General features: G+C 43.2%; 1 protein-coding gene across 1 annotated transcript; it reads left to right on the plus strand.

Moving 5' to 3' along the window:
• The first annotated feature begins 4131 nt into the window (after positions 1-4131).
• On the plus strand, positions 4132-26508 carry LOC118386394 (ras-related protein Rap-2a-like). The gene is made up of 2 exons (XM_035774126.2): positions 4132-5165; positions 22964-26508. The coding sequence occupies exons 1-2, from the start codon at positions 4852-4854 to the stop codon at positions 23199-23201; spliced, it is 552 nt and encodes a 183-aa protein (XP_035630019.1). The 5' UTR covers positions 4132-4851; the 3' UTR covers positions 23202-26508.
• Positions 26509-27191: the final 683 nt, after the last annotated feature.

Here is a 27191-nt window from a genome sequence, read left to right on the forward strand (position 1 = left end):
ATATATATATATATATATATATATATATATATATATATATATATACAGATGATATACCAGTGTTGCTAGGACTACTACCATTACTGATATGTAAATGTATGATTTTATTATATGTATACACACATGATTGGGGATTCTGAAAATGTAATTGTAAAGGTATTCAACAATTACTTTTATGACCTTTTTAATGTTTTGCTAAAACTACACAACTCACCCAAATCAAACTTTTTTTTATTTTTTTGCAGAATTGATTGTGCATCTTAAGTGTTTGATTCCTTTTATTTAAAACAGACCATTGAAAAGCTCTCTTGTTTTTACCCCATATACAAATGTACACTTGGCCTGTGCATCAGGCTGGAAGGAGTGCTCTTCTTGTTCTTGTAAAGGATGAATGTGACGGAGGATGGATAGTCTGTTGTTGTTTATCCAATGGTTGTTCTCTGAGTATAGGATCACTGCTCCCCCTCCCGGTGTGCCTTGGTCCCTTTATGATGAAGGAATAAGACATGATAATAGCAGAACATTTCATTCTTCTACCTTATGGTGGCCAAATGGCAGTGATATAATCAGCCACTAATTCCAGAATTGATAATGAATCTAGCGATCACTGGTTCCAAGTGTCTGTTTGCGTTGCACTGTTTGCGTTATGTCTATTGGGCCTTGAGTATTTTAGCATTCATCCAAGAAATACCAGATGTGCCAATGACCTAGCAGGCTGAAAATAAGCCACCTTAGAGGATTTGAAAGTCTGAGTAAGAGTTTGGTGAGCTATTAGATATTTTAAAGGGTTAGGTGGTTATACTCCGAGGCCACAGACATTAAAGAGGGAACAGAATGATAAGACTTCAAAAGAAAGGTACAGTACATGTGGTGATCTTTGTTAAAAAGGCTGACTTACACATGACGGGAGGTCACTTGTTAATCCGGTCTTATTTTAACTGTAGAAGTGCCTAAAGTAATGTGTATATAACATGCATCTTCAAAAAGGCTGTGTGGAAAGAAAAAAAATATTCCAAATTAAATAGAAAACCCTCACAATTTCTCAAAACACTCCACACTCTCACAATAATCACTTCTGGAAGAAAATGAACACCTGTTTTGTGTGATGTGAATTTAGTGCATTGGTACTCTTTGTACATCGGGTTAGTTTTTACTGCTTTAACTTTTCATTGATCATTGACTTTTTATTTTTGTATTTTTTTTAAATGTCAATATCTGACAGATCTGAACATGACTGCTTTGGCATGATGTTCAGTGACGGTTCATTATGTAACATGGTTTAGCTTCATTCTTAATGAGTTGAAAGTTTTTTTTTTTTTGCGACTAAAAAAAAAAGTGATTGGAGGTTAGAAAACCCGGATGTATCGTAATTCTATGTTGCTAACTCATTCTTCTCTTTATACAGCTGTCTTTATCATATCCTCACCTTTACTGCATTGATATCATAGTCTAACATCTTTCAAGTAGAATGCATCACAATACATGTTTTAGTGGTAGGACGTGGTCACATTACAAATGTAATGAAACTCGTATAACTCTACATATGTTATTGTCTAAGCTTCATTGTATTTACAAACTGGTCTATAAAACTAGCACTTACAAACAGAAGACAGATGTATCCACCAGGTGCAAAGTCTATACATGTTATTTACAGTAGGGTATAAAAGACTAATGAAGCCAGTTATTTACAGAAGGATATAAAAGATGAAAATAAAGTAAAAAATATTGAACTATTTACAATTTATCGACACATACCATTATTTTACCTTTTTGCTCAAACGTGTATGTTTTATTTGCTCTTGAAATAACAGTTAAAAAATTCACACGGGTGCAAACTCGAAATGTTACCCAGTCTTTCATTCTCCCCTTTTCATTTTGTGTGTGATTGAAATCTGTTAGTAAAAATTTGAAGAAAAAAATAAATAAATCTCAACAGTATCGAGGAGATTTTTTTCCATGATGTTTGATCAATTCAGACAATCAACAATGAGACTCCTTCACTCATGTCCTCACCATCTTTGTCTTTTTCCATCATTTTTTTCATTTAACATTTTCAGAAAAGTTCATTTTTAGGTAATGTTTGATGGAAATAAATGGAATATACTTAGTTTTTATTTGTTTAACATTAGTTATTGAACAATGTTGTATTCTATTTTAAAATGAATGTAATTTATTAAGCTGAGCTTTGCTCTGCTGGTGGTTCCTCAAAGGACCTGTCCTGTCACGTTAGCCTATGAAAAACCATCTGTGATCAGGAATGGAATGTTGGAGCTACCAATGGCAAGCTTCCACATCTCGTCCTTGTCACTGCCTTGTCACTTATACAGTACAAAACACTGCAGTACGAGCAAGGTTGTAGAATTGCTTTTATTATGTATAAAAACTGTTTATTGTATAGGTCACAGTCTACCAAAAAAATACAAATTTAAGTTCATGTACTTTTCATTGTAGTACAGTATAATTTCATAACTATATTAATTTTTCTCCTAAAGTTGCAATTACGGAACTCTGTATTTTTGGAAATTATGTCATTGTTATGCTTTTCTAGAGCACTGCAACACACTAGATTGTATTGCCGGAATCTGAACATTTCCTATGTTATGGCAAAAACAATATTTTCAGTATCATGTTGCCTTGGTATCACAAAATATTCATTTTGCATTTGACAGCCAACCCAATTTTTACATACATACTAATTAATACATGCTCTAATCTTTCTATTCCACCAGATAAAAAGTGTCCCTAGACTCATACAGACAAGGGAAAACAAAAGTGCTTTGAGTTAAACATATAGTCTTGGGTATGGCTAATGTGGCAGTGATTCTCCTAAATTATGTCAAATGTTGACTTAAGGCGTCTTTTACAAGAAACAATGTTTCTATGGAAATGTGTATTTCAGTGTTTTAATTTCAAATTGATTTTTGCTAAATGTTTTGAATGTTGTTATAGCTAGTTAAATCTGCACCTGAAAGTCAGTTGAGATTTTTAGATCACCCAATCAAAAGAGTTGGACAGTCAGATTGTGTTCACTTTTACTGACCCAATAGTAACGGGATTCCTTAGCACTTTGTGAACAGTTGGTAAACCGATCTGAGCAGACTAGCTTATTAGTGATCTTTGCTTTGCCTTTTGATGTATTGTTCTTAAGTTGTTATGTGTTAGGACTCATGAAATATAAGGATTGTAATTAGTCTAATGCAATTTGTGAAATATGCTGTTTTAATTCTCACTACAGTACATTTTCATTTTGAGGTCAAAATGGTAGATTGTAAAGAGTGCAGTTAAATATTTCACTGAGAAAAGCTTGATGATGAGAACTGACAGGTGCCATTCTAAATGGTGCTGCTACAGTTACTGCAGGGTTATGTTTAAACTGCTGTGCTGGTTCACATATGGTTCCATCTGTAGTGCCGTACTCTAGAACAGAGGGGACAAACCCTTACTAATTTTGAATCTGTTCATGTGGCAATTTTAAATGTTTTATTTGTGCTCATTTATGTTATATACAGTAGTTTTGGTAAATGCAAAATTGTGTAAAATCTAATGTTAAAAAATAAAAGTTTAAGTAAAAGCCACGTTTCTGATTTCTTTGTTTTGGTGATTCACATAGGAAATAATAAGCCTATTTATATGGGGTATTTTAAATCGGGAGAGGACATTATTTCACAAGTCCCAAATAATGAAATGCTCTATCTCAGGAATTGTTAGGTTAGGTTTAGTCTTATCCCATTTCCTATGACAAAAAAACCATGAATTATTAGGTATTTTTGGATGAATATGCTAAATTGTTGCTATTTGTATCGAATAGTCTGTCTATGCACATCTGCATCTGATAACACAACTTTGCAGATATTGCAAAGACATTGACTTATCCAAATGCATCCACATCCTGCTGTCTAGTTATTTATAGTCCTCTATACAGTCTAGTCCAAGATGGTATTTTGCTAGCTTCCACCTTCACATTGTACTGATGTTTGTCTGAAAGACGGTTACTTTTTTGATGCATGTACACGGCTGGTAGCGTTACCATCGCAACAGCATCCAGGCGCACATTACTTGTCTTGGATACACATCCTCAAGCTGCTTCTGTGATTGGATGAGCGCCCCGAGGATGTCACTTGGCCACCGAATGATGAGAAATTGAACACATTAACGGAAATCCAGCCCTTGAATTTTACTGGCCGTTTCCGTATGGCATTCAGATAGTCATGCGTGAGGTTTACAGCAAATAAAGGTAGCCATTGGGTTCTTGGTACATCTTTCTAGTGGCGAAGACCCGTCTCCTTTTCGTTGGTACGGAAGCCGAGAGAGGACGGGTTGGTTACGCGGCGGCGGTGGGTCTCCACCCGAGAGTATGGCGGCCAGGATTGTATTGGTGAGCGCATAAGGAACGGGAAGAGGTGGTGAAAATAATCAAAGAAGAACGCTTGTATTATTAACTTTTAAAATAGGATTTATTTATCAACAGTTGAGTTAATACGCGCCAGTCTTCTTTCAGAATCCATCATCAGGAACCGTCCTGTTTTTTCACCAATGTCTTCGCTGGAGCAAGTTTAGTTTTTATGATGCATAGAATGGTAAGCGAAGCAGATGAAAAACCACACGTTTCACATTGTCCCGCGTTTTGATAGCTTGTAATGCACATTTTGAAGTTGCCTGGGGGAATTTCTACAATGAAATCCATCTTCGGTCAGCAAGGCTTTGTGTTCTGCTTTTGTATTTGCCATTGCTGAACGGTAGTAAGGAAGGCAATATTTTTTTATATCCGTTCAAAATGGAATACGAATAAATGTTATTTGCGCGGGGATAGCTTTCGACAATCTCTTGAAATCATCAACTAACAAGGGAGCAATGCGCGAGTACAAAGTGGTGGTCCTTGGCAGCGGTGGGGTCGGGAAATCCGCCCTCACTGTTCAGTTTGTCACCGGGACTTTTATTGAGAAATACGACCCGACCATAGAGGATTTTTACCGCAAAGAAATCGAGGTGGATTCTTCACCCTCTGTTCTGGAGATTCTTGACACTGCTGGTACTGAACAGTTCGCATCCATGCGGGACCTTTACATCAAAAATGGCCAAGGCTTCATACTTGTCTACAGTCTTGTCAACCAGCAGAGCTTCCAAGACATCAAACCCATGAGGGACCAGATCATCAGAGTGAAAAGGTGGGTGGTTTTGGATCATATTCATGTATTATGGAAGGCCTACAGGAGGCCTATTTCTCATTGTAAACATGCATAGATGTAAATGAATGATAAATGCCTGGTTGCATTTTCCCACTGATAGCCGACAACTCATCTGTCACACTGACAGAAAACATCATTAATATCTCAAATGGTACTACACAATCTATGAAGGCGCACCTTTGTGCCGAGTAGACACAAAAATGACACTACTTTTGAGGATGTGGCCTGTTGTGATACAGCACACAGAACCACTGCCTACTCTGTCCTATTGAAGCATGTTATAGCCTACTACTGCAAACCCATTGATCACAGACGTCAATTGAACGTCTATTCTACATTGGTTCAATGTAATTTCATTGAAATGATGCGGAGACAGCGTTATTTCAACTAGTATGTGCCCGGTGGGTAATCTCTTCAAGTGGTGCTGTATCATCCAACACTAGCCTATCTATCTCTCTGAAGGCAGTTCAACTGGGTTCTTCAACCATATACATGATATAGCCTATTTAGCATAGTTTTTACGACATGTCTGTGTCTTATTTTGTATGGTAGGAGGCATATGTTTGTGCATCTTCTATTTCTCCCCTATAGCTCTATAGCTATTTTAGTAAGGCCATGCTGTTATTTCTCCTCTGTTAGACTTTACTGTACCACACCAGGCCCTGGCCATCAGTAGATCTGAGACCAGTTTCTCCTGCACTTATTACAGTTGAGATAGTGTCTGTCTGTCTGACTGGCTACCTCAAATGCAGCTCTGCTCTGTATGCTGGATGAGCCTGGATGCTGCAACCCCAGTGAAATAGACAGTTGGAATACCCAGGAGTCACAGCTCCAGTGGCTCTGCAGAGAGAGAGACAGAGGCCTGATTCTAGCAGACCCTCAAAATGGCAAGAGTCACAACGTTTGGAGGATCACACTGGGCCTGTTTCTGAAGAGAGGAAGTTATGTTTTTAATTAGTGTCGCAATCTGTTTGGAAGGAACGAAACAGAACAGGCAGGACTCATGCGTGTGAAAAGCACTGATCAGCACTGTCATTATATGGGTGCGCCAGGCCATCTTTAGTGTCCGCATGCATTGTCCTTACATGTTTATAATCATGCTATAATAATGACACATGCTATAAAGACGACTCGGTTATCCCTTAGCTTAGCAAAGTAATTCACAAAGGCAGAGTGTGCAGTGGCCTAATTTGTGGCAGACTTACAGTCACACAAGAAATGAGTCATCCACTCTCAAGACCTGGTTAAAACCTTATACAAATGCACTCACCATATGAATGCCATAGTATCGTCAAACCTGGGCTACATTCACATGTTGGTGTTTCCCTCTTCTAGAGTTGGTGTGAAGTGGGGATTCAGCCTGCACTGAACTGTGGCGCTGGGTGCATCACTCATTGTAGGTGTCAGTGTATCTGACAGGGTGAACGGAGGGAGTCTGATGAGCTACAAAGAGACAAGACTCTCTGCCCACCGAGAAGCCTCTCAATGGAAGATACTGATGAGCTACAAAGAGATGAGGCTCTCTGCCCACTGAGAAGCCTCTCAATGGAGGAGTCTGATGAGCTACAAAGAGACGAGACTCTCTGCCCACCGAGAAGCCTCTCAATGGAAGATACTGATGAGCTACAAAGACATGAGGCTCTCTGCCCACCGAGAAGCATCTCAATGGAGGAGTCTTATGAGCTACAAAGACATGAGGCTCTCTGCCCACCGAGAAGCCTCTCAATGGAAGATACTGATGAGCTACAAAGACATGAGGCTCTCTGCCCACCGAGAAGCCTCTCAATGGAGGAGTCTGATGAGCTACAAAGAGACGAGACTCTCTGCCCACGAGAAGCCTCTCAATGGAGGAGTCTGATGAGCTACAAAGAGACGAGACTCTCTGCCCACCGAGAAGCCTCTCAATGGAGGAGTCTGATGAGCTACAAAGAGACGAGACTCTCTGCCCACGAGAAGCCTCTCAATGGAGAACTAGATTAACAACACACAACTACTAAATTACTCCTCAACTTTTCATTTGCACTCTTCCAATGGCATGTTTACAGTCCCCTCAGTCTTTGCATATGAACAACGTGGTCTCAAGTAATCTGATTTCTCCAAAATATCATTATCTGGAGCTGAAATTGCCTTCTCCAATACTTACTGTCAGAATTGCCATGACCAATTTATGAGTTAGATATCCTGGATATCTTGGCGTTTGTTTGTTTTCAGTAAGCTCACGATCGCGCTGAGTTTGAATTGCATTTAAAACCCATTCACATCAATTCCTGTCCTGACTAGATGAAAGAATGCGGTCAGCATGTTTCCCCCATAAAGAGGTGAGTGAGTACATGGAGAGATATGTGAGGGGAGGGAGGCTGCCTGGCTGGCGGGCCGGGAATCATCCCCAAGTGTGCGTGTGTGCATGCATCAGGTGTGGGCCAGCAGTTTGTGGAGTCAGACACACACCCAAGGACTGTCTCAGAGTCTCTCCTCAAGTCTGGTTGCACTTTCCTAAGGCATCCAGGCTACTTATTATCCCACTGTAAGACACACCAATACCCCATCACAGCCCCACAGGAACAATGGCAATGCCCATTTATGGACAATAAACCAACCCTTTGCATGACAGTTGCCCATATACAGTGTGTGGTCACACTGTAATCATACATGTATCGACAACATGTTACGACTTTGTAATTACCTTATAATTATGTAACACCTCTGTTCTACTCTGTTAAGCAACTACAAAATGGTAACACAATGTTGTTACTGGGGTAATTGTAGTGTTATTATATAGGGATAACAACAGTAAAGTGTAGCGAGGACATACAGTATTTCTGTTTTGCAGATCATCCTATGTCCTATGTGTTTACGCCCTGTAGCCGTGACATCTGTACTTATGAAATGTGTAACGGCGTTCGTCTGTTGAAGGAGAGTCGGACCAAAATGCAGCGTGGTGGTTACTCATGTTCTTTAATGAAGAATAGTGATACAAGAAATAACTATAAATATACAAAAACAACAAACGAAACGCGAAACCTATTACAGCCTATCTGGTGAACACTAACACAGAGACAGGAACAATCACCCACAAAATACACAGTGAAACCCCGGCTACCTAAATACGGTTCCCAATCAGAGACAACGAGAATCACCTGACTCTGATTGAGAACCGCCTCAGGCAGCCAAACCTATGCTACACCCCAACTCAGCCGCAATCCCAATGCCTACAAAACCCCAATACGAAATACAACAAAATAAACCCATGTCACACCCTGGCCTGACCAAATATATAACGAAAACACAAAATACTATGACCAAGGCGTGACAGAACCCCCCCCCTAAGGTGCGGACTCCCGGACGCACCTCAAAACCATAGGGAGGGTCCGGGTGGGCGTCTATCCATGGTGGCGGCTCCGGCTCGGGACGTGGACCCCACTCCATTAATTTCATAGTTCCTCCCCTTCGTGTCCTGGGATAATCCACCCTCGCCGCCGACCATGGTCTAATAGTCCTCACCCAGAACCCCACTGAACTGAGGGGCAGCTTGTGACTGAGGGGCAGCTCGTGACTGAGGGGCAGCTCGGGACTGAGAGGCAGCTCGGGACTGAGGGGAAGCCCGGGACTGAGGGGAAGCCCGGGACTGAGGGGAAGCCCAGTACTGAGGAGAAGCCCAGTACTGAGAGGAAGCCCAGTACTGAGATGAAGCTCAGGCAGGTAGTTGGCTCCGGTAGATCCTGGCTGGCTGGCGGATCTGGAAGATTCTGGTTGACTGGCAGATCTGGAAGATCATGGCTGACTGGCGGATCTAGCTGCTCTGGCTGCTTCATGCAGACTGACAGCTCTGGCTGCTCCATGCAGACTGGCAGCTTTGTGCAGACTGACAGCCCTGGCTGCTCCATGTAGACTGGCAGCTCTGGCTGCTCCATGCAGATTGACAGCTCAGGCTGCTTCATGCAGACTGACAGCTCTGGCTGCTCCATGTAGATTGGCAGCTCAGGCTGCTCCATGCAGACTGACAGCTCTGGCTGCTCCATGCAGGCTGACAGCTCTGGCTGCTCCATGCAGGCTGACAGCTCTGGCTGCTCCATGCAGACTGGCAGCTCTGGCTGCTCCATGCAGACTGGCAGCTCTGGCTGCTCCATGCAGACTGACAGCTCAGGCTGCTCCATGCAGGCTGACAGCTCTGGCTGCTCCATGCAGGCTGACAGCTCTGGCTGCTCCATGCATGCTGACAGCTCTGGCTGCTCCATGCAGACTGGCAGCTCTGGCTGCTCTATGCAGACTGGCAGCTCTGGCTGCTCCATGCAGTCTGGCAGCTCAGGCTGCTCCGAACAGGCAGGAGGCTCCGGCAGCGCTGTAGGGGAGGAAGGCTCTGGAAGCGCTGAACAGGCGGGAGACTCCGACAGCGCAGGAGGGAAGGAAGTGTCTGGTTGTGCTGAACAGGCGAGGCGCACTGAAGGCCTGGTGCGTGGTGCTGGAACTGGTGGTACTGGATCGAGAACACGCACAGGAAGCCTGGTGCGGGGAGCTGCTACCGGAGGACTGGTGTGTGGAGGTGGCTCTGGATAGACCGGACCGTGCAGGCGCACTGGAGCTCTTGAGCACCGAGCCTGCCCAACATTACCTGGCTCGATGCCCACTCTCGCCCGGCCAATACGAAGAGCTGGTATGAACCGCATCGGGCTATGCACCCGCACTGGAAACACTGTGCGCTCCATAGCATAACACGGTGCCTGCCCGGTCTCTCTAGCCCCGCGGTAAGCACAGGGAGTTTGCGCAGGTCTCCTACCTGGCATAGCCATACTCCCTGTAAGCCCCCTCCCAATAAATGTTTTAGGGCTGACTCTCAGGCTTCCATCCGCGTCGCCGTGCTGCCTCCTCATACCAGCGCCTCTCCCCTTTTCCGCCTCCAGTTCTTCCTAGGGACGGCGATATTCTCCAGGCTGAGCCCAGGGTCCTTTTCCGTCCAATATCTCCTCCAAAGTCCAGAAGCCCTTTGATCGCTGCTCCTCACGATTAACAGGGAGAGTTGGCTCAGGTCTGACTCCTGACTCTGCCACTCTCTCCCTGAGCCCTCCCCCAATATATTTTTGGGGCTGACTTTTGGGTTTCTTTCTGCGCCGCCGTGTCTCTCTCTTCGACTCCATTCTCCTATAGCCCTCTTCACACTGCTCCAGCGAATCCCAGGCGGGCTCCGGCACTCTCTCTGGGTCGACAGCCCAACTGTCTATTTCCTCCCACGTCGTATACTCCATACTACTGCTGTCCATAACGTCCTCCCTTCGCTGCTCCTGCTGTCGCTGCCTGTTACCACGCCACTGGTGGGTGATTCTGTAACGGCGTTCGTCTGTTGAAGGAGAGTCGGACCAAAATGCAGCATGGTGGTTACTCATGTTCTTTAATGAAGAATAGTGATACATGAAATAACTCTAAATATACAAAAACAACAAATGAAACCTATTACAGCCTATCTGGTGAACACTAACGCAGAGACAGGAACAATCACCCACAAAATACACAGTGAAACCCCGGCTACCTAAATACGGTTCCCAATCAGAGACAACGAAAATCACCTGCCTCTGATTGAGAACCGCCTCAGGCAGCCAACCCTATGCTACACCCCTACTCAGCCGCAATCCCAATGCCTACAAAACCCCAATATGAAATACAACAAAATAAACGTATGTCACACCCTGGCCTGACCAAATATATAACGAAAACACAAAATACTATGACCAAGGCGTGACAAAATGTAGTGAAAAAAATCATTCTAAAACTAATTCTGTCTGGACTTTCAATTCCAATTGGACTTTTTCATTCCAATTAGACTCATAAAAATTGGCCTACTTTGCCTCCAGGGGTGTTGATGATGCGTTAGTGGTCATGCTGGTCAATATTTTCCAACATTTAGAAAAGATAAATAGCCTAGTGAAAATGTTATTCATTGACTTCAGTAGTGCGTTCAACCCCACCTACTGGTGGATAAAAGCTTGTGAATTTGGGTGTCAACTCTCTACCGATCAAGTGGATTAATAGTTTCCTTGTCAACTGTACTCAACAAGTGAAGTTTAACTCCGCCATCTCTACATCTAGAAAGGTGAATACAGGAGCCCCTCAAGGTTGCCGTACTTTCACACATTTTGTAAATATGCAGATGACACCGCTGTTGTGGGTTACCTCCACCCAGACCAAGCCTCTCTTCAAGGTCTTGACAGAGAAACGGCAAAATTCCTCCAGTGGTGTGCAGATAACTTTCTTGAAATAAACATTAAGGAAAGAAAAGAGATGGATATGGATTTGAGAAGGAACAAAACTCCACTATCCCCGCGAAGATCAATGGGGAATCAGTCGATAGAGTGACCACATATAAGTACATGGGAATCGAAATAGACAAACTGAAAATCAATGGCTGTGACTTTGCAAAGATAAAGAAATTGCAACATAGAATGTTATTTTTGTTATGCAAACTGAACCATTTACATGTTGATCGCCATATTTTACAAATGTTCTATAAATCTGTTCTTCTGAGTGCTGTCCATTGGTCTGATATGCGTGTTCGGGAACATGTGAGTGCAAGACCAAGTCAAGCTTCAGCGCTTGATTAAGACTGCAGGAAGGATCATTGGTATAGATCAAGAATCAGCCAGATACCTGTACACACAACTCATCCTCCTAAAACTTGAAATACATTTTACAAGACAGTAATCATCCCCTTCACTCAAAATTCAGTCACAGCAGCAGCCAGACAAAATATAATTAAAACAGATAGATATGGGGCCTTTTTTAGTCTGTTGGTCCCTCGAGTATACAGCATATTGCACTTTCACTGTACATGTGTAGCTATAGCACTTTGAATTCATTATTTTGTGTAGTTTCTGTGTTTTTATGTTTTATGTACTGTCTTTTTAAGCACATGACCGAATTAATTTCCACCTGGTGGGATAATAAAGTTGATCTGAATCTTTAGGGTTGGTGGGATAGTGTATCGCTGAGATTGTGGTGACCCTTGTCTAACATGCAGCTCTCTCCTGTCTTAAGCAGTGAAACAGTGTTTGTTTGAAGAGAAGAGCATGGGAACCATGTTCTCTGGAGTTGAACAGTGTGTTTACAGTGAATGTTTACACAGTAGAGGTTACATTGGGGATTCTCTGTGCTGGGGCTTCCAGACCATGACCCCTAAGCTGTTTCCATGGTTGCCTCGGATGACGGCACCACCTCAAAGATGAGCATCATATCCACAGATGGTGTTGACTGTCCACTTTGTTTAGGGACATACAATTACATTCTACGACAGAATGGATGAAAGTACAATCATACTGACACCATCTAAAATATAATTTTATAATTTTTCATCCAGAAATGAGCAAAATTACATATTACAGAAATGATTTGTTTAAATGATTTGTACATTTTGTTCCACATTATCAGGTAGGCTATGCTATTAGCAGTATTCGTTATCACCTGAAGCCTAACGGATGCAGCATAGTGGCTATAAATAAATAGGCTGAATCTACATGTAAGTCCTGCATTGTGTCAAATACCCACAATTCCCTGCAGGTGAATCCCCAAAAAATCATCTGGCGGGTAGAATGAAAACATTCTTTCAAGCCGTGGGTCTGCTCGCTGTTCAGAACAATTACATACACCGGTTGGGAACATTGTAAATCAAGATAATACACATTTTATAAAACCTAGGTGCTTGTTGTGTTACATTAGCATTTTTTTGTTTTTTTAAGCAGACGCTCTTATCCAGAGTGATTTACCAGGAGCAATTAGGATTTAGGTGCCTTGCTCAAGGGAACATCGACCGATGTTTCATCTAGTCAGCTCGGGGATTCTAATCAACCTTTCAGTTCCTGGCCCAAGGCTCTATCCGCTGGGCAGACAAGGCTACCTGCCACCCACGCATTGAGTCTGGAGCAGGGAACTTTCCCTTATTTGTGTGGTGAAAACGTGCTTAACTTGTCAACGCGCATATTTGAGGTTCACTCTCCCCACGTGAGAAAGCTCACATGAAAATGGCTATTTTAGGCCTAACCGGATAAATAAAAAGGTTAGGAATAGAGAATAGGCACCGAGGAACGACACTGAAATCCCCAGTTTGAAAGGACAACACGGTAGATGGTTACACAGCCTGCACGAAGTGCAAGCAGTTAGACCTATTTGTTTTCGATACTTCAGTTAATTATCAGTAAATGATTGCATTCATTTAGTTAATTAGACCTTAGGCTGTATAAAGTGTAAAAACCACTGCGGATGGTAACAGCTTGAGCAGCCTCCTGAATAAATGCAGCCAGTATTATATTCTGTGAATTTTCTCCCGATAGCACTTGCAATTTATCTTGCATAGAACACCCAACAAGCCGACCAGGTAAATAGATAAACTACTCTACTATGGGGTTGTCATATTATTCTATTCATTTGCAGAGGAAAAGTACACGTGGACTGTACTAGCACTTCGTGCAGGCTGTGTAACCATCTACCGTGTTGTCCTTCCAAACTGGGGATATCACGGTGTCGTTGTAGCCTATTCTCTATTCGTAACCTTTTTATTTATCCGGTTAGGCCTACTTAGCCATTTTCGTGCGAGCTTTCCAGGGATAGTAAACTTGGCAACTTCTCGTATTCTCATGTGGGGAGAGTGAAACTCAGCAGAAATATTTTCATGTTCCATATTTTGCGGCAAGGATTTTGCCTTGGCGCCGAGCGAACAGCTAAATGACTGCACATGGAAACACTGATTACATTCTGATCCTCGTAGAAGATCAGGAAATGACTCAACCTCTTGTCTGAATCATTAGCCAATTAATTTACCATCATATTGTATTGGAAGAGTAGGCTGTCAAATAGTGTAGTCGAATGATTCCTAGTCATCTAGCTTTTTCTCAAACTCTGTCCTCCAGGACTCCAAGGGGTGCACTGTTGGTTTTTGCCCTAGCACTACACAGCTGATTTAAGTAATCAACTAATCATCAAGCTTTTATCATTTGAATCGGCTGCGTAGTATGAGGACAAAAATCAACAGTGCACCCTTTTGGGGTTCCTGAGGACCAACTTTGGGAAGCGCTGGAGTAATCAGTCTGTATATATATTAAAAGATATTAAAAGACGTTCTGGGCACTGCTGGATGTCACCACACCCTCCCACCGTACAGAGGGGTGAAAGTAGAGTGGGGCTTTATTGCACAGCCCAGCCGGCAGTCCTGACATCTCCTCATGACCACGGGGCTAAGGAGGCCCCGTGTCTCTCCTCCAAGGCGCCACGCTGCACTGGGGGTTATGCAGCTGTCCCTGCTGTTCACTTAGCCTCTCCTGTCCTTGTCACTGTCTCACACAGGAGCCGTCACCGCCGCCTGCCAGGTCCGAGGCGCTGGTTTGTGCTGCGCCAGTCCAGAGCCCTGTCAGCGCGTATCAGTGTTTGGCGCTCGTCAGTGGCACAGAGCACCATTAACAGAGGTCATGGGGCCAGATGATTAGCTCCTTCCACATGCCTGCTGGGGGATCATCACTCCCCAGCAACAGTAAGCCATGCACAGGTTATACCAGCTGTCGGGTGACACCGATGGAAATGGAGGAGGGACAGGGGTGATTTACCTTCTGGGTAATGTTGTACTTCTTGCCATTGTCAGCCAGAGGACTTAGGTTGTTATGGTGACAGGGTCAGAATGAGACCACAGAAGGTTTTGTTGTTCTCAGATTACACTTCTAGTTGAAGGCAGGACTCACCCTATGTCGCAGTGATCTACAACTGAAGAATATACCAATCAAGTCAAGAGAGTTTGCCGTGTGTCGATTGGTTAAAATGATCACGGCTATATGGTTTTTGTTGTGTTGAATGATGTAACAGACAATAACACTATTAGTAAAAGTCCCAGGATGGTAGTGGCAACCTGTTACTGCTGATCACTTATTAACCATTATTTATTCACATTACTAACATGCCATGAATTATCTCCTGCCAGCTGGATATTTCTATAGCAATCAATCAAAAGTATTTATGAAGCACTTTGTTTTACATCAGCAGTTGTCTCAAAGTGCTTATACAGAAACCCAGCCCCAAACAGCAAGCAATGCAGATGTAGAAGCACAGTGGTCAGGAAACACTTTCTAGAAAGGCAGGAACCTAGGAAGAAACCAGGCTCTGAGAGGTGGCCATAACACCCATGTGATTAGATGGAGGAATATCCTATTTGATAGCATGTCAACTTGTTAAAAAAACAAACACAGATTCATCGGTTTCATGTGAATTTCAATAACCCTGTCAATGTTAACCCTGTCAAGACCACACACACATTTGTTTCACCCAGATCAAGTTGGACCATTTTATGAGAACTGATGCAGGGAACTACTTGTCTATTTTTCTAAGCCTGGCTTCAGCGTCACACAAACAGAGCTACTCAGGGATGATTGAAGATCAGTCACAAGCGAAAAGGGCAAGGCAATAGAAAAGAATGACATAGTTTGCATTGTCAGCCAAGCAGTTTAGTAGGAGTGGCGATATAAGTGGTTGTACTGTTGTTGAGAGAGACAGTAATGTTTGACGCTTTTAACTGGTATTGTTGAAGATGACTGAGCGGGAGAGAAAATAACAAACAGAAACATCCTCAAGCACACTTTTTTTGTTGTTGTATTTTGTTGTTTTATGTCACAAATGAATCACATTTCTATGTATCCTTATATTAACTGGTATTGTTGAAGATGACTGAGCGGGAGAGAAAATAACAAACAGAAACATCCTCAAGCACACTTTTTTTGTTGTTGTATTTTGTTGTTTTATGTCACAAATGAATCACATTTCTATGTATCCTTATATTAAGTGGCCTACGTCGTGTTACCAGATAAAACGTCATGTGTTTGCTGCATTTCTACGTTTTATTGGGGACAATTTACAGTTACTGAAGGTTATGTATACTTGTATTTACTTCATTATTATTATGATAATGTGTATAGGTTCAGGCTCCTTTGTGTGTGCTACTGTAATGTTTATGTGGAACCAGAGATCAGGGGAGAGAGGGTGAAACCTACTGACTGTGTCACTCCAAGCCACAGTCTCTATTTATAAAACCCAGAAATTAGACCAATCTAATCTTAGCTACTGTACTCCTCTTCTCCCATATTTTCATCTAGCATGTGGGGAAAGTAGAACACATTTCAAATTAAACACAGCCAGTATTCATTTCAGATTTGGTGAAGTTGATTATTTCAGATATGTTATGTAATTTGTAAGTGTTCGGTTTCTTTCCTGCCCCTTTGATTTAGCAAATTATTCAAAAATGTCACTGAACCTCCAATAAGAGACCATGACTGTGAGGTGCCCCGATGTGGGTGTGTTTTTGTCTTCTGAGAAAAGCAACACATCGGAAGAAGTCGGAAGTTTACATACACCTTAGCCAAATACATTTAAACTCAGTTTTTCACAATTCCTGATATTTAATCCTAGTAAAAATTGAATTTTGGCCCATTCCTCCTGACAGAGCTGTAACTGAGTCAGGTTTGTTGGTCTCCTTGCTCGCACACACTTTTTCAGTTCTGCCCTCAAATTTTCTATAGGATTAGGGTCAGGACTTTGTGATGACCATTCCAATATAGAGGTCGACCGATTAATCGGAATGGCCGATTAATTAGGGCCGATTTCAAGTTTTCATAACAATCGGAAATCTGTATTTTTGGGCGCAGATTTGCCAATTAAAAAAAAATTATGTATACCTTTATTTAACTAGGCAAGTCAGTTAAGAACAAATCAAATCAAATCAAATCAAATCAAATTTATTTATATAGCCCTTCGTACATCAGCTGATATCTCAAAGTGCTGTACAGAAACCCAGCCTAAAACCCCAAACAGCAAACAATGCAGGTGTAAAAAGAACACATTCTTATTTTCAATGATGGCCTAGGAACGGTGGGTTAACTGCCTCGTTCAGGGGCAGAAGGACAGATTTTCACCTTGTCAGCTCGGGGATCCAATCTTGCAACCTTACAGTTAACTCGTCCAACGCTCTAACCACCTGCCTCTCGTTGCACTCCACAAGGAGACTGCCTGTTACGCAAATTCAGTAAGCCAAGGTAAGTTGTTAGCTTGCATTAAACTTATCTTATAAACAACAATCAATCATAATCACTAGTTAACTACACATGGTTGATGATATTACTAGATATTACTAGATATTATCTAGCGTGTCCTGCGTTGCATATAATCCGACTGAGCATACAAGCATACAAGTATCTAAGTATCTGACTGAGCGGTGGTAGGCATAAACAGGCGCGTAAACATTCATTCAAACAGCATTTTCGTGTGTTTTGCCAGCAGCTCTTCGTTGTGTGTCAAGCATTGCGCTGTTTATGACTTCAAGCCGAGATGAGGCTGGTGTAACCGAAGTGAAATGGCTTGCTAGTTAGCACGCACTAATAGCGTTTCAAACGTCACTCGCTCTGAGCCTTCTAGTAGTTGTTCCCATTGCTCTGCATGGGTAACGCTGCTTCGATGGTGGCTGTTGTCGTTGTATTGCTGGTTCGAGCCCAGGGAGGAGCGAGGAGAAGGATGGAAGCTATACTGTTACACTGGCAATACTAAAGTGCCTATAAGAACATCTAATAGTCAAAGGTTAATGAAATACACATGGTATAGAGGGAAATAGTCCTAAAATTCCTATAATAACTACAACCTAAAACTTCTTACCTGGGAATATTGAAGACTCATGGTAAAAGGAACCACCAGCTTTCATATGTTCTCATGTTCTGAGCAAGGAACTGAAACGTTAGCTTTCTTACATAGCACATATTGCACTTTTACTTTCTTCTCCAACCCTTTGTTTTTGCATTATTTAAACCAAATTGAACATGTTTCATTATTTACTTGAGGCTAAATTGATTTTATTGATGTAATATATTAAGTTAAAATAAGTGTTCATTCAGTATTGTTGTAATTGTCATTATTACAAATAAACTATAAAAAATGGGCTGATTATTCGGGATCGGATTTTTTTTTGGGTCCTCCAATAATCGGTATCGCCGTTGAAAAATCACAATCGGTCGACCTCTACTCCAATACCTTGACTTTGTTGTCCTTAAGCCATTTTGCCACAACTTTGGAAGTATGCTTAGAGTCATTGTCCATTTGGAAGACCCATTTGCGCCCAAGCTTTAACTTTCTGACTGATGTTACTTCAATATATCCACATAATTTTTCTACCTCATGATGCCATCTATTTTGTGAAGTGCACCAGTCCCTCCTGCAGCAAAGCACCCCCACAACATGATGCTGCCACCCCCGTGCTTCACAGTTGGGATGGTGTTCTTCGGCTTGCAAGCCTCCCCCTTTTTCCTCCAAACATAACGATGGCCAAACAATTCCATTTTTGCTTCATCAGACCAGAGGACATTTCTCCAAAAAGTACAATCTTTGACCCCATGTGCAGTTGCAAACCATAGTCTGGCTTTTTTTATGGTGGTTTTGGACCAGTGGCTTCTTCCTTGCTGAGCGGCCTTTCAGGTTGTGTAAATATAGGACTCGTTTTACTGTGGATATAGATATTTTTGTACCTGTTTCCTCCAGCATCTTCACAAGGTTCTTTGCTGCTGTTCTGGGATTGATTTGCACTTTTCGCACCAAAGTACATTAATCTCTAGGAGACAGAACACGTTTTCTTCCTGAGTGGTATGGCGGCTGCATGGTGCCATGGTGTTAATACTTGTGTACTATTGTTTGAACAGATGAACGTGGTACCGTCAGGCGTTTGGAAGTTGATCCCAAGGACGAACCAGACTTGTGGAGGTCTTGGCTGATTTCTTTTGATTTTCCCATGATGTCAAGGAAAGAGGAACTGAGTTTGAAGGTAGGCCTTGAAATACATCCACAGGTACAGCTCCAATTGACTAAAATTATGTCAATTAGCCTATCAGAAGCTTCTAAAGCCGTGACATTTTCTGGAATTTTCCAAGCTGTTCAAATGCACAGTCAACTTAGTGTATGTGAACTTCTGACCAACTGGAATTGTGATACAGTGAGTTATAAGTGAAATTATTTGTCTCCTGGACTGTGGTGGATCTCATTTGTGCCCCTGCCCTGATTCACCTCAATAAAACCACCTGAATCAGCTCCAGTCAGACCCACTTCTCCTCAGCTGGGCGCCATTATGTGAACTCACTGAGACAGACACACAGCCAGCCTGAGGTACAGAAGACTCAGGACAAACTCCATCTCACTGTGGAGGGACCTGGCTGGCCCTCTTTCACCATGTAGGCCAGGCTGGCTGGCTTTGTCTCAGCTAGGGCCTGATAAACCCAGCGGCTGGGCCCAGAGACCACCACACAGCTCCCACCCTGCCTCCCTCAGCTAGGCCCAGGACTATATCTGTTGATGCATCTTGCATTATAAATAAGGGGTGTTTGGGAGAGCTGCGCTGGGTGTTTTGCTTTAGCCACATGCAGTCAGACTGTCAGACAGTTGGAGTGGAGTGTTTGCATGCTCGCTCGTGTATCTACGTTGAAGACTACCGCTCAAGACTTCAAAGTGGAGAATGTATAGCCAACAGGCTCAACCTCAAATATGGGCATAAGTATAAGCGACCCTGGACCTTCTGTGTCCACCCGCATCCTCCCTTCCTTCACCCAGCGCCTGGCCCAGAGAGCCCATTGTGCGAAGTCTCTGTGAGGCTTTGGTATCCGTGGCAGCCGTCCTCACACTCCTCCTGGGATTGCAGGATTCCCCTCTGTCATTACAGATATTTTATAGCCCTTCTCCAGATGATAAATATTTTTTGGGTGCTGCCTGTTCTGCTCTCCTGCATGGTGGAGTGGCTGTTCTGCCGTTAGGTAGCCTATGAAATCTGTCATTATTTTAATGGATGCATATGTTTTCATTTGACTTTTCTCCCATCCCGGCTGCTCCTCTCTAGCTCATCATCCATAATCATCTGGGGTTGTTCCCCGTGAAGTATAGAGTGCTGAGAAGCAGACAGCTGTGACAATAGCAGCAGGGAGAGATGCTGTGTTTGTAATCTCATCTGAAATCATTTTCCATCCGAGCTCAGTGAGTCTCAGAGCCAGGCTCAAGTCCTTTACCAAATAGTGTTACTTTTGCTCTTACCTCTGCGTAAACACAGAATCACACACACACACACGCTCTAGAATAAACACACGCTTCCATACCACTGTTCTCCGTGTTCCTTGGGTTCTCCAGTGCATGTCTTCCCATGAATGAGTGGGTTTGGACAGCAGGCTGTAATCCGAGGTGGTGAGGCAGTATGTGAAGCCATGTCAAATCAAATCAAATCAAATTTTATTTGTCACATACACATGGTTAGCAGATGTTAATGCGAGTGTAGCGAAATTATTGTGCTTCTAGTTCCGACAATGCAGTAATAACCAACGAGTAATCTAACTAACAATTCCAAAACGACTACCTTATACACACAAGTGTAAAGGGATAAAGAATATGTACATAAAGATATACGAATGAATGACGACGGCCACAGGCCTCCATATGAGTTGGGTCTGGTAGAGATGGCGCTGCCACCACAGCCCAGTTCAGATTAGAGACGCCCACCCGTGGAGGGGACTGCCATTACCCCCCTAAACGCTGTGCCCCCTGTGGGTTCTCTAAAAGGGCACAACCTCCACAGAGGCAGGGCCTGGTCAGGCCCTCCAATCTACACACCCTCAGCACTATGGTTAGACCTTCTCAGCAGCACTATGGTTAGACCTTCTCAGCAGCACTATGGTTAGGCTTTCCCAGCAGCACTATGGTTAGGCCTTCTCAGCAGCACTATGGTTAGACCTTCTCAGCAGCACTATGGTTAGGCCTTCTCAGCAGCACTATGGTTAGGCCTTCTCAGCAGCACTATGGTTAGACCTTCTCAGCAGCACTATGGTTAGACCTTCTCAGCAGCACAATGGTTAGACCTTCTCAGCAGCACTATGGTTAGGCCTTCTCAGCAGCACTATGGTTAGACATTCTCAGCAGCACTATGGTTAGGCCTTCTCAGCAGCACTATGGTTAGACCTTCTCAGCAGCACTATGGTTAGACCTTCTCAGCAGCACAATGGTTAGACCCTCTCAGCAGCACTATGTTTAGACCTTCTCAGCAGCACTATGGTTAGACCTTCTCAGCAGCACTATGGTTAGGCCTTCTCAGCAGCACTATGGTTAGGCCTTCTCAGCAGCACTATGGTTAGACCTTCTCAGCAGCACTATGGTTAGGCCCTCTCAGCAGCACTATGGTTAGACCTTCTCAGCAGCACTATGGTTAGGCCCTCTCAGCAGCACTATGGTTAGGCCCTCTCAGTGATCATGGGGAGAGAGTGTATAGTTGGACTGCATGTTTTTACAGTCGCCACAAAAATGTGTTCCTGAATAACAGTGTTGGCCAATCAGGGGCCTCCAATAACTTGTTGGATTTAGGAATGCTGTCTCCAGCTGTTTGAACATTTTGGTTTCAAAGGGCTAATGTATTCCAGCCGTTCTCCAACGCTGTGTGGTGGCGGACTGTATTGTGTGTCACAGCCACACACAGTAGCTCACAGACCCATGAACTCTGCTCTTTTAACCCCTGTAGTTCTTGGCTTGCCCACAGAATGAGAAAAGTAGAAATTAGCGTTCATTCTGGATAATATATTCAGGAGTAGATCAAAGTGAGCTTCTTATTTTTTTTTCAGTTGAAGCTTATTTAGCACTGGAACCTGCAGACCATGGACCTCGTGAGAAGAAGCTCACGTTCCTCTACTTAAGAAAGACTCTGATTCTCTCCATCTCTCCAATACTATGCATTTCCTTGTGTACCCGTTACCATAGCAATCAATGACAATTGTTTTTCTGTCAAATAGTGTTAAATCACTTAGAGGAATTAATATTTCATACATAGAGGCTAACCTTTGAAAAGTTTAATGAAGGTGTCTGGGAGCATGATTCTCCTGGGATGTTTGTGCTCAATAACATGAGAAGAGTTGTGTTCATAGTGGTGTGTTCTGGTTCATATTATAACCAGTGAGAGAGCTACTTGCAGATGAAGAATAAAAGCATAGCCTTTATTCTTTGTGATGTGTCCAAAATAGAGCTGCTTAATTCACATCAGCAGCTCCTCCCGACATGTCTCCAATGAACTGAAATGTTGTCAATAATAACCAATGTATTTGTATTGATCAATAAGATGCAGACATTTTGAATCATGCTCAATAAATGTTTCTTTATTGAGAGTGTTAGTATTAAGACCTAAGGTCCTTCATTAGGAATATGATGTAACACTTGTCTTTATGGCACTCGTGCCAGTAGCCCATATCCTCAGTGGCAGCACTTTCCCAACATGGCCTCTTCCTGCCTCCAGGGGATTGTGGGTGATTTCACCCACTTCCTGTGACTGCTGAGCTGGTTAAGTACTTGAGATGTCATTGATAGTAGTTGGAATATAGTATGTTGGCGGTATAGATTTCTTTCTCAGCAAGACACGTCTCATAACTGAATTTGTCAGGCCTTTTAGATGATATATTTCAGGATAATGTGCCATACGGATTTAATGTAATTATTTATGGTTTCATTGATTTATTGTCAACATGATGTGGCAGCAGAGAAACTTTCATTATTCCTATTAAATTATTATTTAGGAGAGTGCAGAGAGGACGATGTCAGGTACAGGAAATCACAAAGGCTGAGAAACTAGTCAGCCCCCCTATATCTTAGTTCAACATCTCAGCAAATCACATCTCATTCTGATCTGCCTTGACAGTGATTGACCATGTATTCATGTCACATGATGGTTTCTGGTCATTTTCTGCATCTGTTTGTGTGTGTGTCGTCTGCAGGTACGAGAAGGTCCCAGTGATCCTGGTGGGGAACAAAGTGGACCTGGAGAGTGAGAGGGAGGTGTCGGCCAGCGAGGGCCAGGCTCTGGCCGAGGAGTGGGGCTGTCCCTTCATGGAGACCTCGGCCAAGAGCAAAACCATGGTGGACGAACTGTTTGCCGAGATTGTTCGGCAGATGGACTACGCCGCCCAGCCAGACAAGAATGACCCATGCTGCTCCTCCTGCAATATACAATAGCCCCAGGGATTAGGGCGACGCCAGGGGAGAGGACGTAGCCCAGGGCCTAGGGCGACACCAGGGGAGACAGGACGTACCCCCAGGGCTTAGGGCGACGCCAGGGGAGAGAGGACGTACCCCCAGGGCCTAGGGCGACGCCAGGGGAGAGAGGACGTACACCCAGGGCCTAGGGCGACGCCAGGGGAGAGAGGACATAGCCCTAGCGCGACACCAGGGGAGAGAGGACGTACCCCCAGGGCCTAGCGGGACGCCAAGGGAGAGAGGACATAGCCCTAGGGCGACACCAGGGGAGAGAGGACGTACCCCCAGGGCCTAGCGGGACGCCAGGGGAGAGAGGACATAGCCCTAGCGGGACACCAGGGGAGAGAGGACGTACCCCCAGGGCCTTGCGGGACGCCAGGGGAGAGAGGACATAGCCCTAGCGGGACGCCAGGGGAGAGAGGACATAGCCCTAGGGCGACACCAGGGGAGAGAGGACGTACCCCCAGGGCCTTGCGGGACGCCAGGGGAGAGAGGGAGTCTGCATACAGGATGATTCACAGAGAGGAGGACAATACTTACACCAACAACAGCGACGATTAACAAACTCATGGTAGAAATGTGGTGAAATTGAACTCTTCGGTGCATAAAATCAGTCATGATGTAATTAATGATATGTTCATAATTAATATAATTAAATTAGGAATTCAAAGGATTTGTCTCAAGAGAAATTGACAAACAAACAGGACTAAAGAAAAGTGCACTCGCTTTATGTTATTCTGTTTTCTCCGTCTCAGGATGTGTACTCTTTATGCTGTTCTGCGATCATTAATATGTTTCTTTAACATCGTTTTAGTTTTGTTGATATGACCCAGTTTTTCTCCCAGCACATCGAGCTTCTTTCTCCATTTTAATTGACAGAGCAGAAGATAGCAACTGCACCGACTCAAGAGGAGGTAATCCCTCAGATCTACTTGTTTGAAACAAGGATGAGTAATTGATTTCTGTACTAGGTTTCTCTGTGCAGGAAAAGAGAAAGCCTATACCTACCTTTATCCAATGAGATGTGTTGTACTCATCGCTAGGCCAGAATCAAAGAGGTGACTTGAATGAGCCTCTTTTTAATTTTCTCGTTTATTTGTTTTGCGGAAGGGGTAAAAACTGGTGGAAAAGACAGTCTTGCTTCCTGTTTTCACCTTTTGGAGGGGTTGTAGCAGAGGTGTCTGTCACATAATCCTGTCTTTTGTTTTGGTGTCAGAAAGTTGTGACGACAGATTGCTGAATATTGTAACCGTTTCATTCAGATGGTACTAGGAGGACTCCATCTTTCAGTATTTGAATATCTCTACAGACTCTAGAAACGGTTTACTTTTCAGTAATGGGTGCCATCCCACATCCTCTGCATTGAATTTGATTTTGAGTGGGTATCACAATGAAATGGGGTGCAACGTTTTCTCAACATCCCACTCCTCTTTAAGTATTCAAATGTATAGTAGTAACAGTAATGATGATGATGATTATAATTGTTATTTAACAGTAGTGTAAATATTTTGTCTGGATAGTTCCAGCTCCTATGAAGACACTGACTGAACTGTTGTCAACCGTATCAGTGGAGGCTGCTGAGGGGAGAACAGCGTTTTAATAATGGCTGTAACGGAGCAAATGGAATGCCATCAAACACCTGGAAACTATGTGTTTGATATCATTCCACTGATTCCATTCCAGCCATTACCACGAGCACATCCTCCCCAATTAACGTGCCACCAACCTCCTGTGAACTGTATGTATGGCAAGTAAACAAAAAAAAGATGACTTTATCGTTTGAGATTATTATAGGCTGTGTAAACTTAGAAACCAGACACATGCACATCTGGGTCCGGACACTGTCTCAACGACACATGGTTGTAGGCCACTTGGAGCCAGACCTCCCTTGGGTTACCATTTTCATTGTTCATTTGATCTCATTTTTATGTCACCATTTACTCTTTCTCCCTCCCTAAATGAATGGATGAATGACACTTCCATTTAGCACCTACACGATATAAGTGTGTTTAATAACACAACGCATTGCAGTGTGAATGACACTATTTCTATGTTTACTTATTGGAGTGACAGGCCCTCTACGCCATCGCCGGGTTCTCTCTAAAGTGTTCTGGGAGAGAGACATGTATCTGGAAGGAAATGGTTTCCGTTCCAATGCCACCGCCAGTTCTAAATCGCACAGTCACTTTGTGAATGACAAGAACCCAACGCTCCAGCAAGTGCACAAAGCTTGATGAATTCAACTTTACTTTCTTCTTTGTTTATATGGGGGTTGTGTTTTTGTGTTCCTTGATGATGATGATGATGATGATGATGATGATGATGATGATGATGATAAGAATTATGATGATAATAATAATATGAAGAGTACTTTATCTATGGGCCCAATTCACACTACTGTTTAGCTTGCAGGTTGGTATTTACTGGGATGACTCAGGTACTGGAGGCAGCTCTGCATGGTAGTCACTAGCTGGCACAGCCACAAAGTCATACAATCTGAATTTATGCCTAACCTTAAATGAAGACCAAAAAGCAAATTGTTGTTTTGATTAATATTTACGATATATTTAACAATAAAGCACGAGGGGGTGTGGTATATGGCCAATATACCATTGCTAAGGGCTGTTCTTATGCACGACGCATTGCGGAGTGCCTGGACACAGCCCTTAGCCATGGTATATAGGTCATATACCACACCCCCTGAGGTGCCTTATTGCTATTATAAACTGGTTACCAATGTAATTAGAGCAGTAAAAAGAAATGTTGTGTCATACCTGTAGAATACCACGGTTGTCAGATAATCAGTGTTCAGGGCTCGAACCACCCAGTTTATAATATCAATGTTGACTTTGCTGCTGTCCCATCTAGTGGAAACCGCTCTGCCTCCAAGACAAGATTCATCCCAATAAACATCAACCTGCGTTAAGCTCTCCCTAGCAAGCCCCATGTGACCTCTCTTCTCTATTCTACTTAATATAGCCCTGATTAGATTAAACTAAATAGTACTCTGAAAAGATCGACTGCACCAATGATGCTGAACACTGCTCGCATTGGTTTCATTTTCAGGCTGAACACTAAACAATTGCATGTTGAGCCTCACTAAATCTCTCTTGATCTGTCTAATAACATAGATTTCACCCTAAGACTTTACTCAACACAAGTTTTCAATGATTGTATTGATTAGCTGGGCCCAATGTTGCTTGTCTCCAGTAAGCCAATAATGTCATGGAATAATGGTGTCTTGGAAAATGAAACACTTGAAAGAAATGATAAAAGGTGTACTCCCCTATGTATCAGTTTCCCTCCTTTGGGTTTGCCTTGTGTCTAATTTTAGAGATTGAGATTGCCTTGCATCACTGGTGCAGTTAGACATGCAGGGAATCACCTGGTGTTAGATCCAGAGATGTTACTGCTATCTTCATCCCTCTGAGACACCTGTCAACAGTCAGTGCCCACCTCCAGTCGCTGCTCCGCTGTATATGAAGACTTCCCTAAGACTTCACTGCCCGTGGCCATGCTGTGGTTTGGTTGGGAGACTCCAGACTGATACAAATGAGGCAGGATGCAGGGATACCTCCAGATGAGGTCAGTTAGGGGTCCTTAAATGTCCTTAAATGTCCCAGTCAGACAGTTATAATATATACATATAATGTATCTTATATCTAAAGTATGTCTCATACAGCGATGGAGAATATTTATTTGGGGGGGGGTATTGATCTATCTGATCAAGTTGCGAAAGAATGTGTAGGCATTTGTTTTCACTTTACTTTAGCAGTAGCCTGCTTGTAGTTGTACAGTACTGTATGTTCCAGTGGGGTTTTTTTCTATGAGGAATATGGCTGTGGGTCGGGTGTATCACTGCAGTCCTCTCAAAGCTAACCCCAGTAGGTCACTACACTGCAGTCCTCTCAAAGCTAACCCCAGCAGGTCACTACACTGCAGTCCTCTCAAAGCTAACCCCAGCAGGTC

This window comes from Oncorhynchus keta, chromosome 7 (assembly GCF_023373465.1).
Source record: "Oncorhynchus keta strain PuntledgeMale-10-30-2019 chromosome 7, Oket_V2, whole genome shotgun sequence".
Taxonomy (NCBI): Eukaryota; Metazoa; Chordata; class Actinopteri; order Salmoniformes; family Salmonidae; genus Oncorhynchus; species Oncorhynchus keta.

Excerpts from the sequence above, each read along its gene's own strand:
- LOC118386394 (XM_035774126.2), top strand. The coding sequence starts at position 4,852 with ATGCGCGAGTACAAAGTGGTGGTCCTTGGCAGCGGTGGGGTCGGGAAA. Across the intron at positions 5,166-22,963 it reads CAGATCATCAGAGTGAAAAG|GTACGAGAAGGTCCCAGTGA; the intron begins GTGGGTGGTTTT and ends TGTCGTCTGCAG.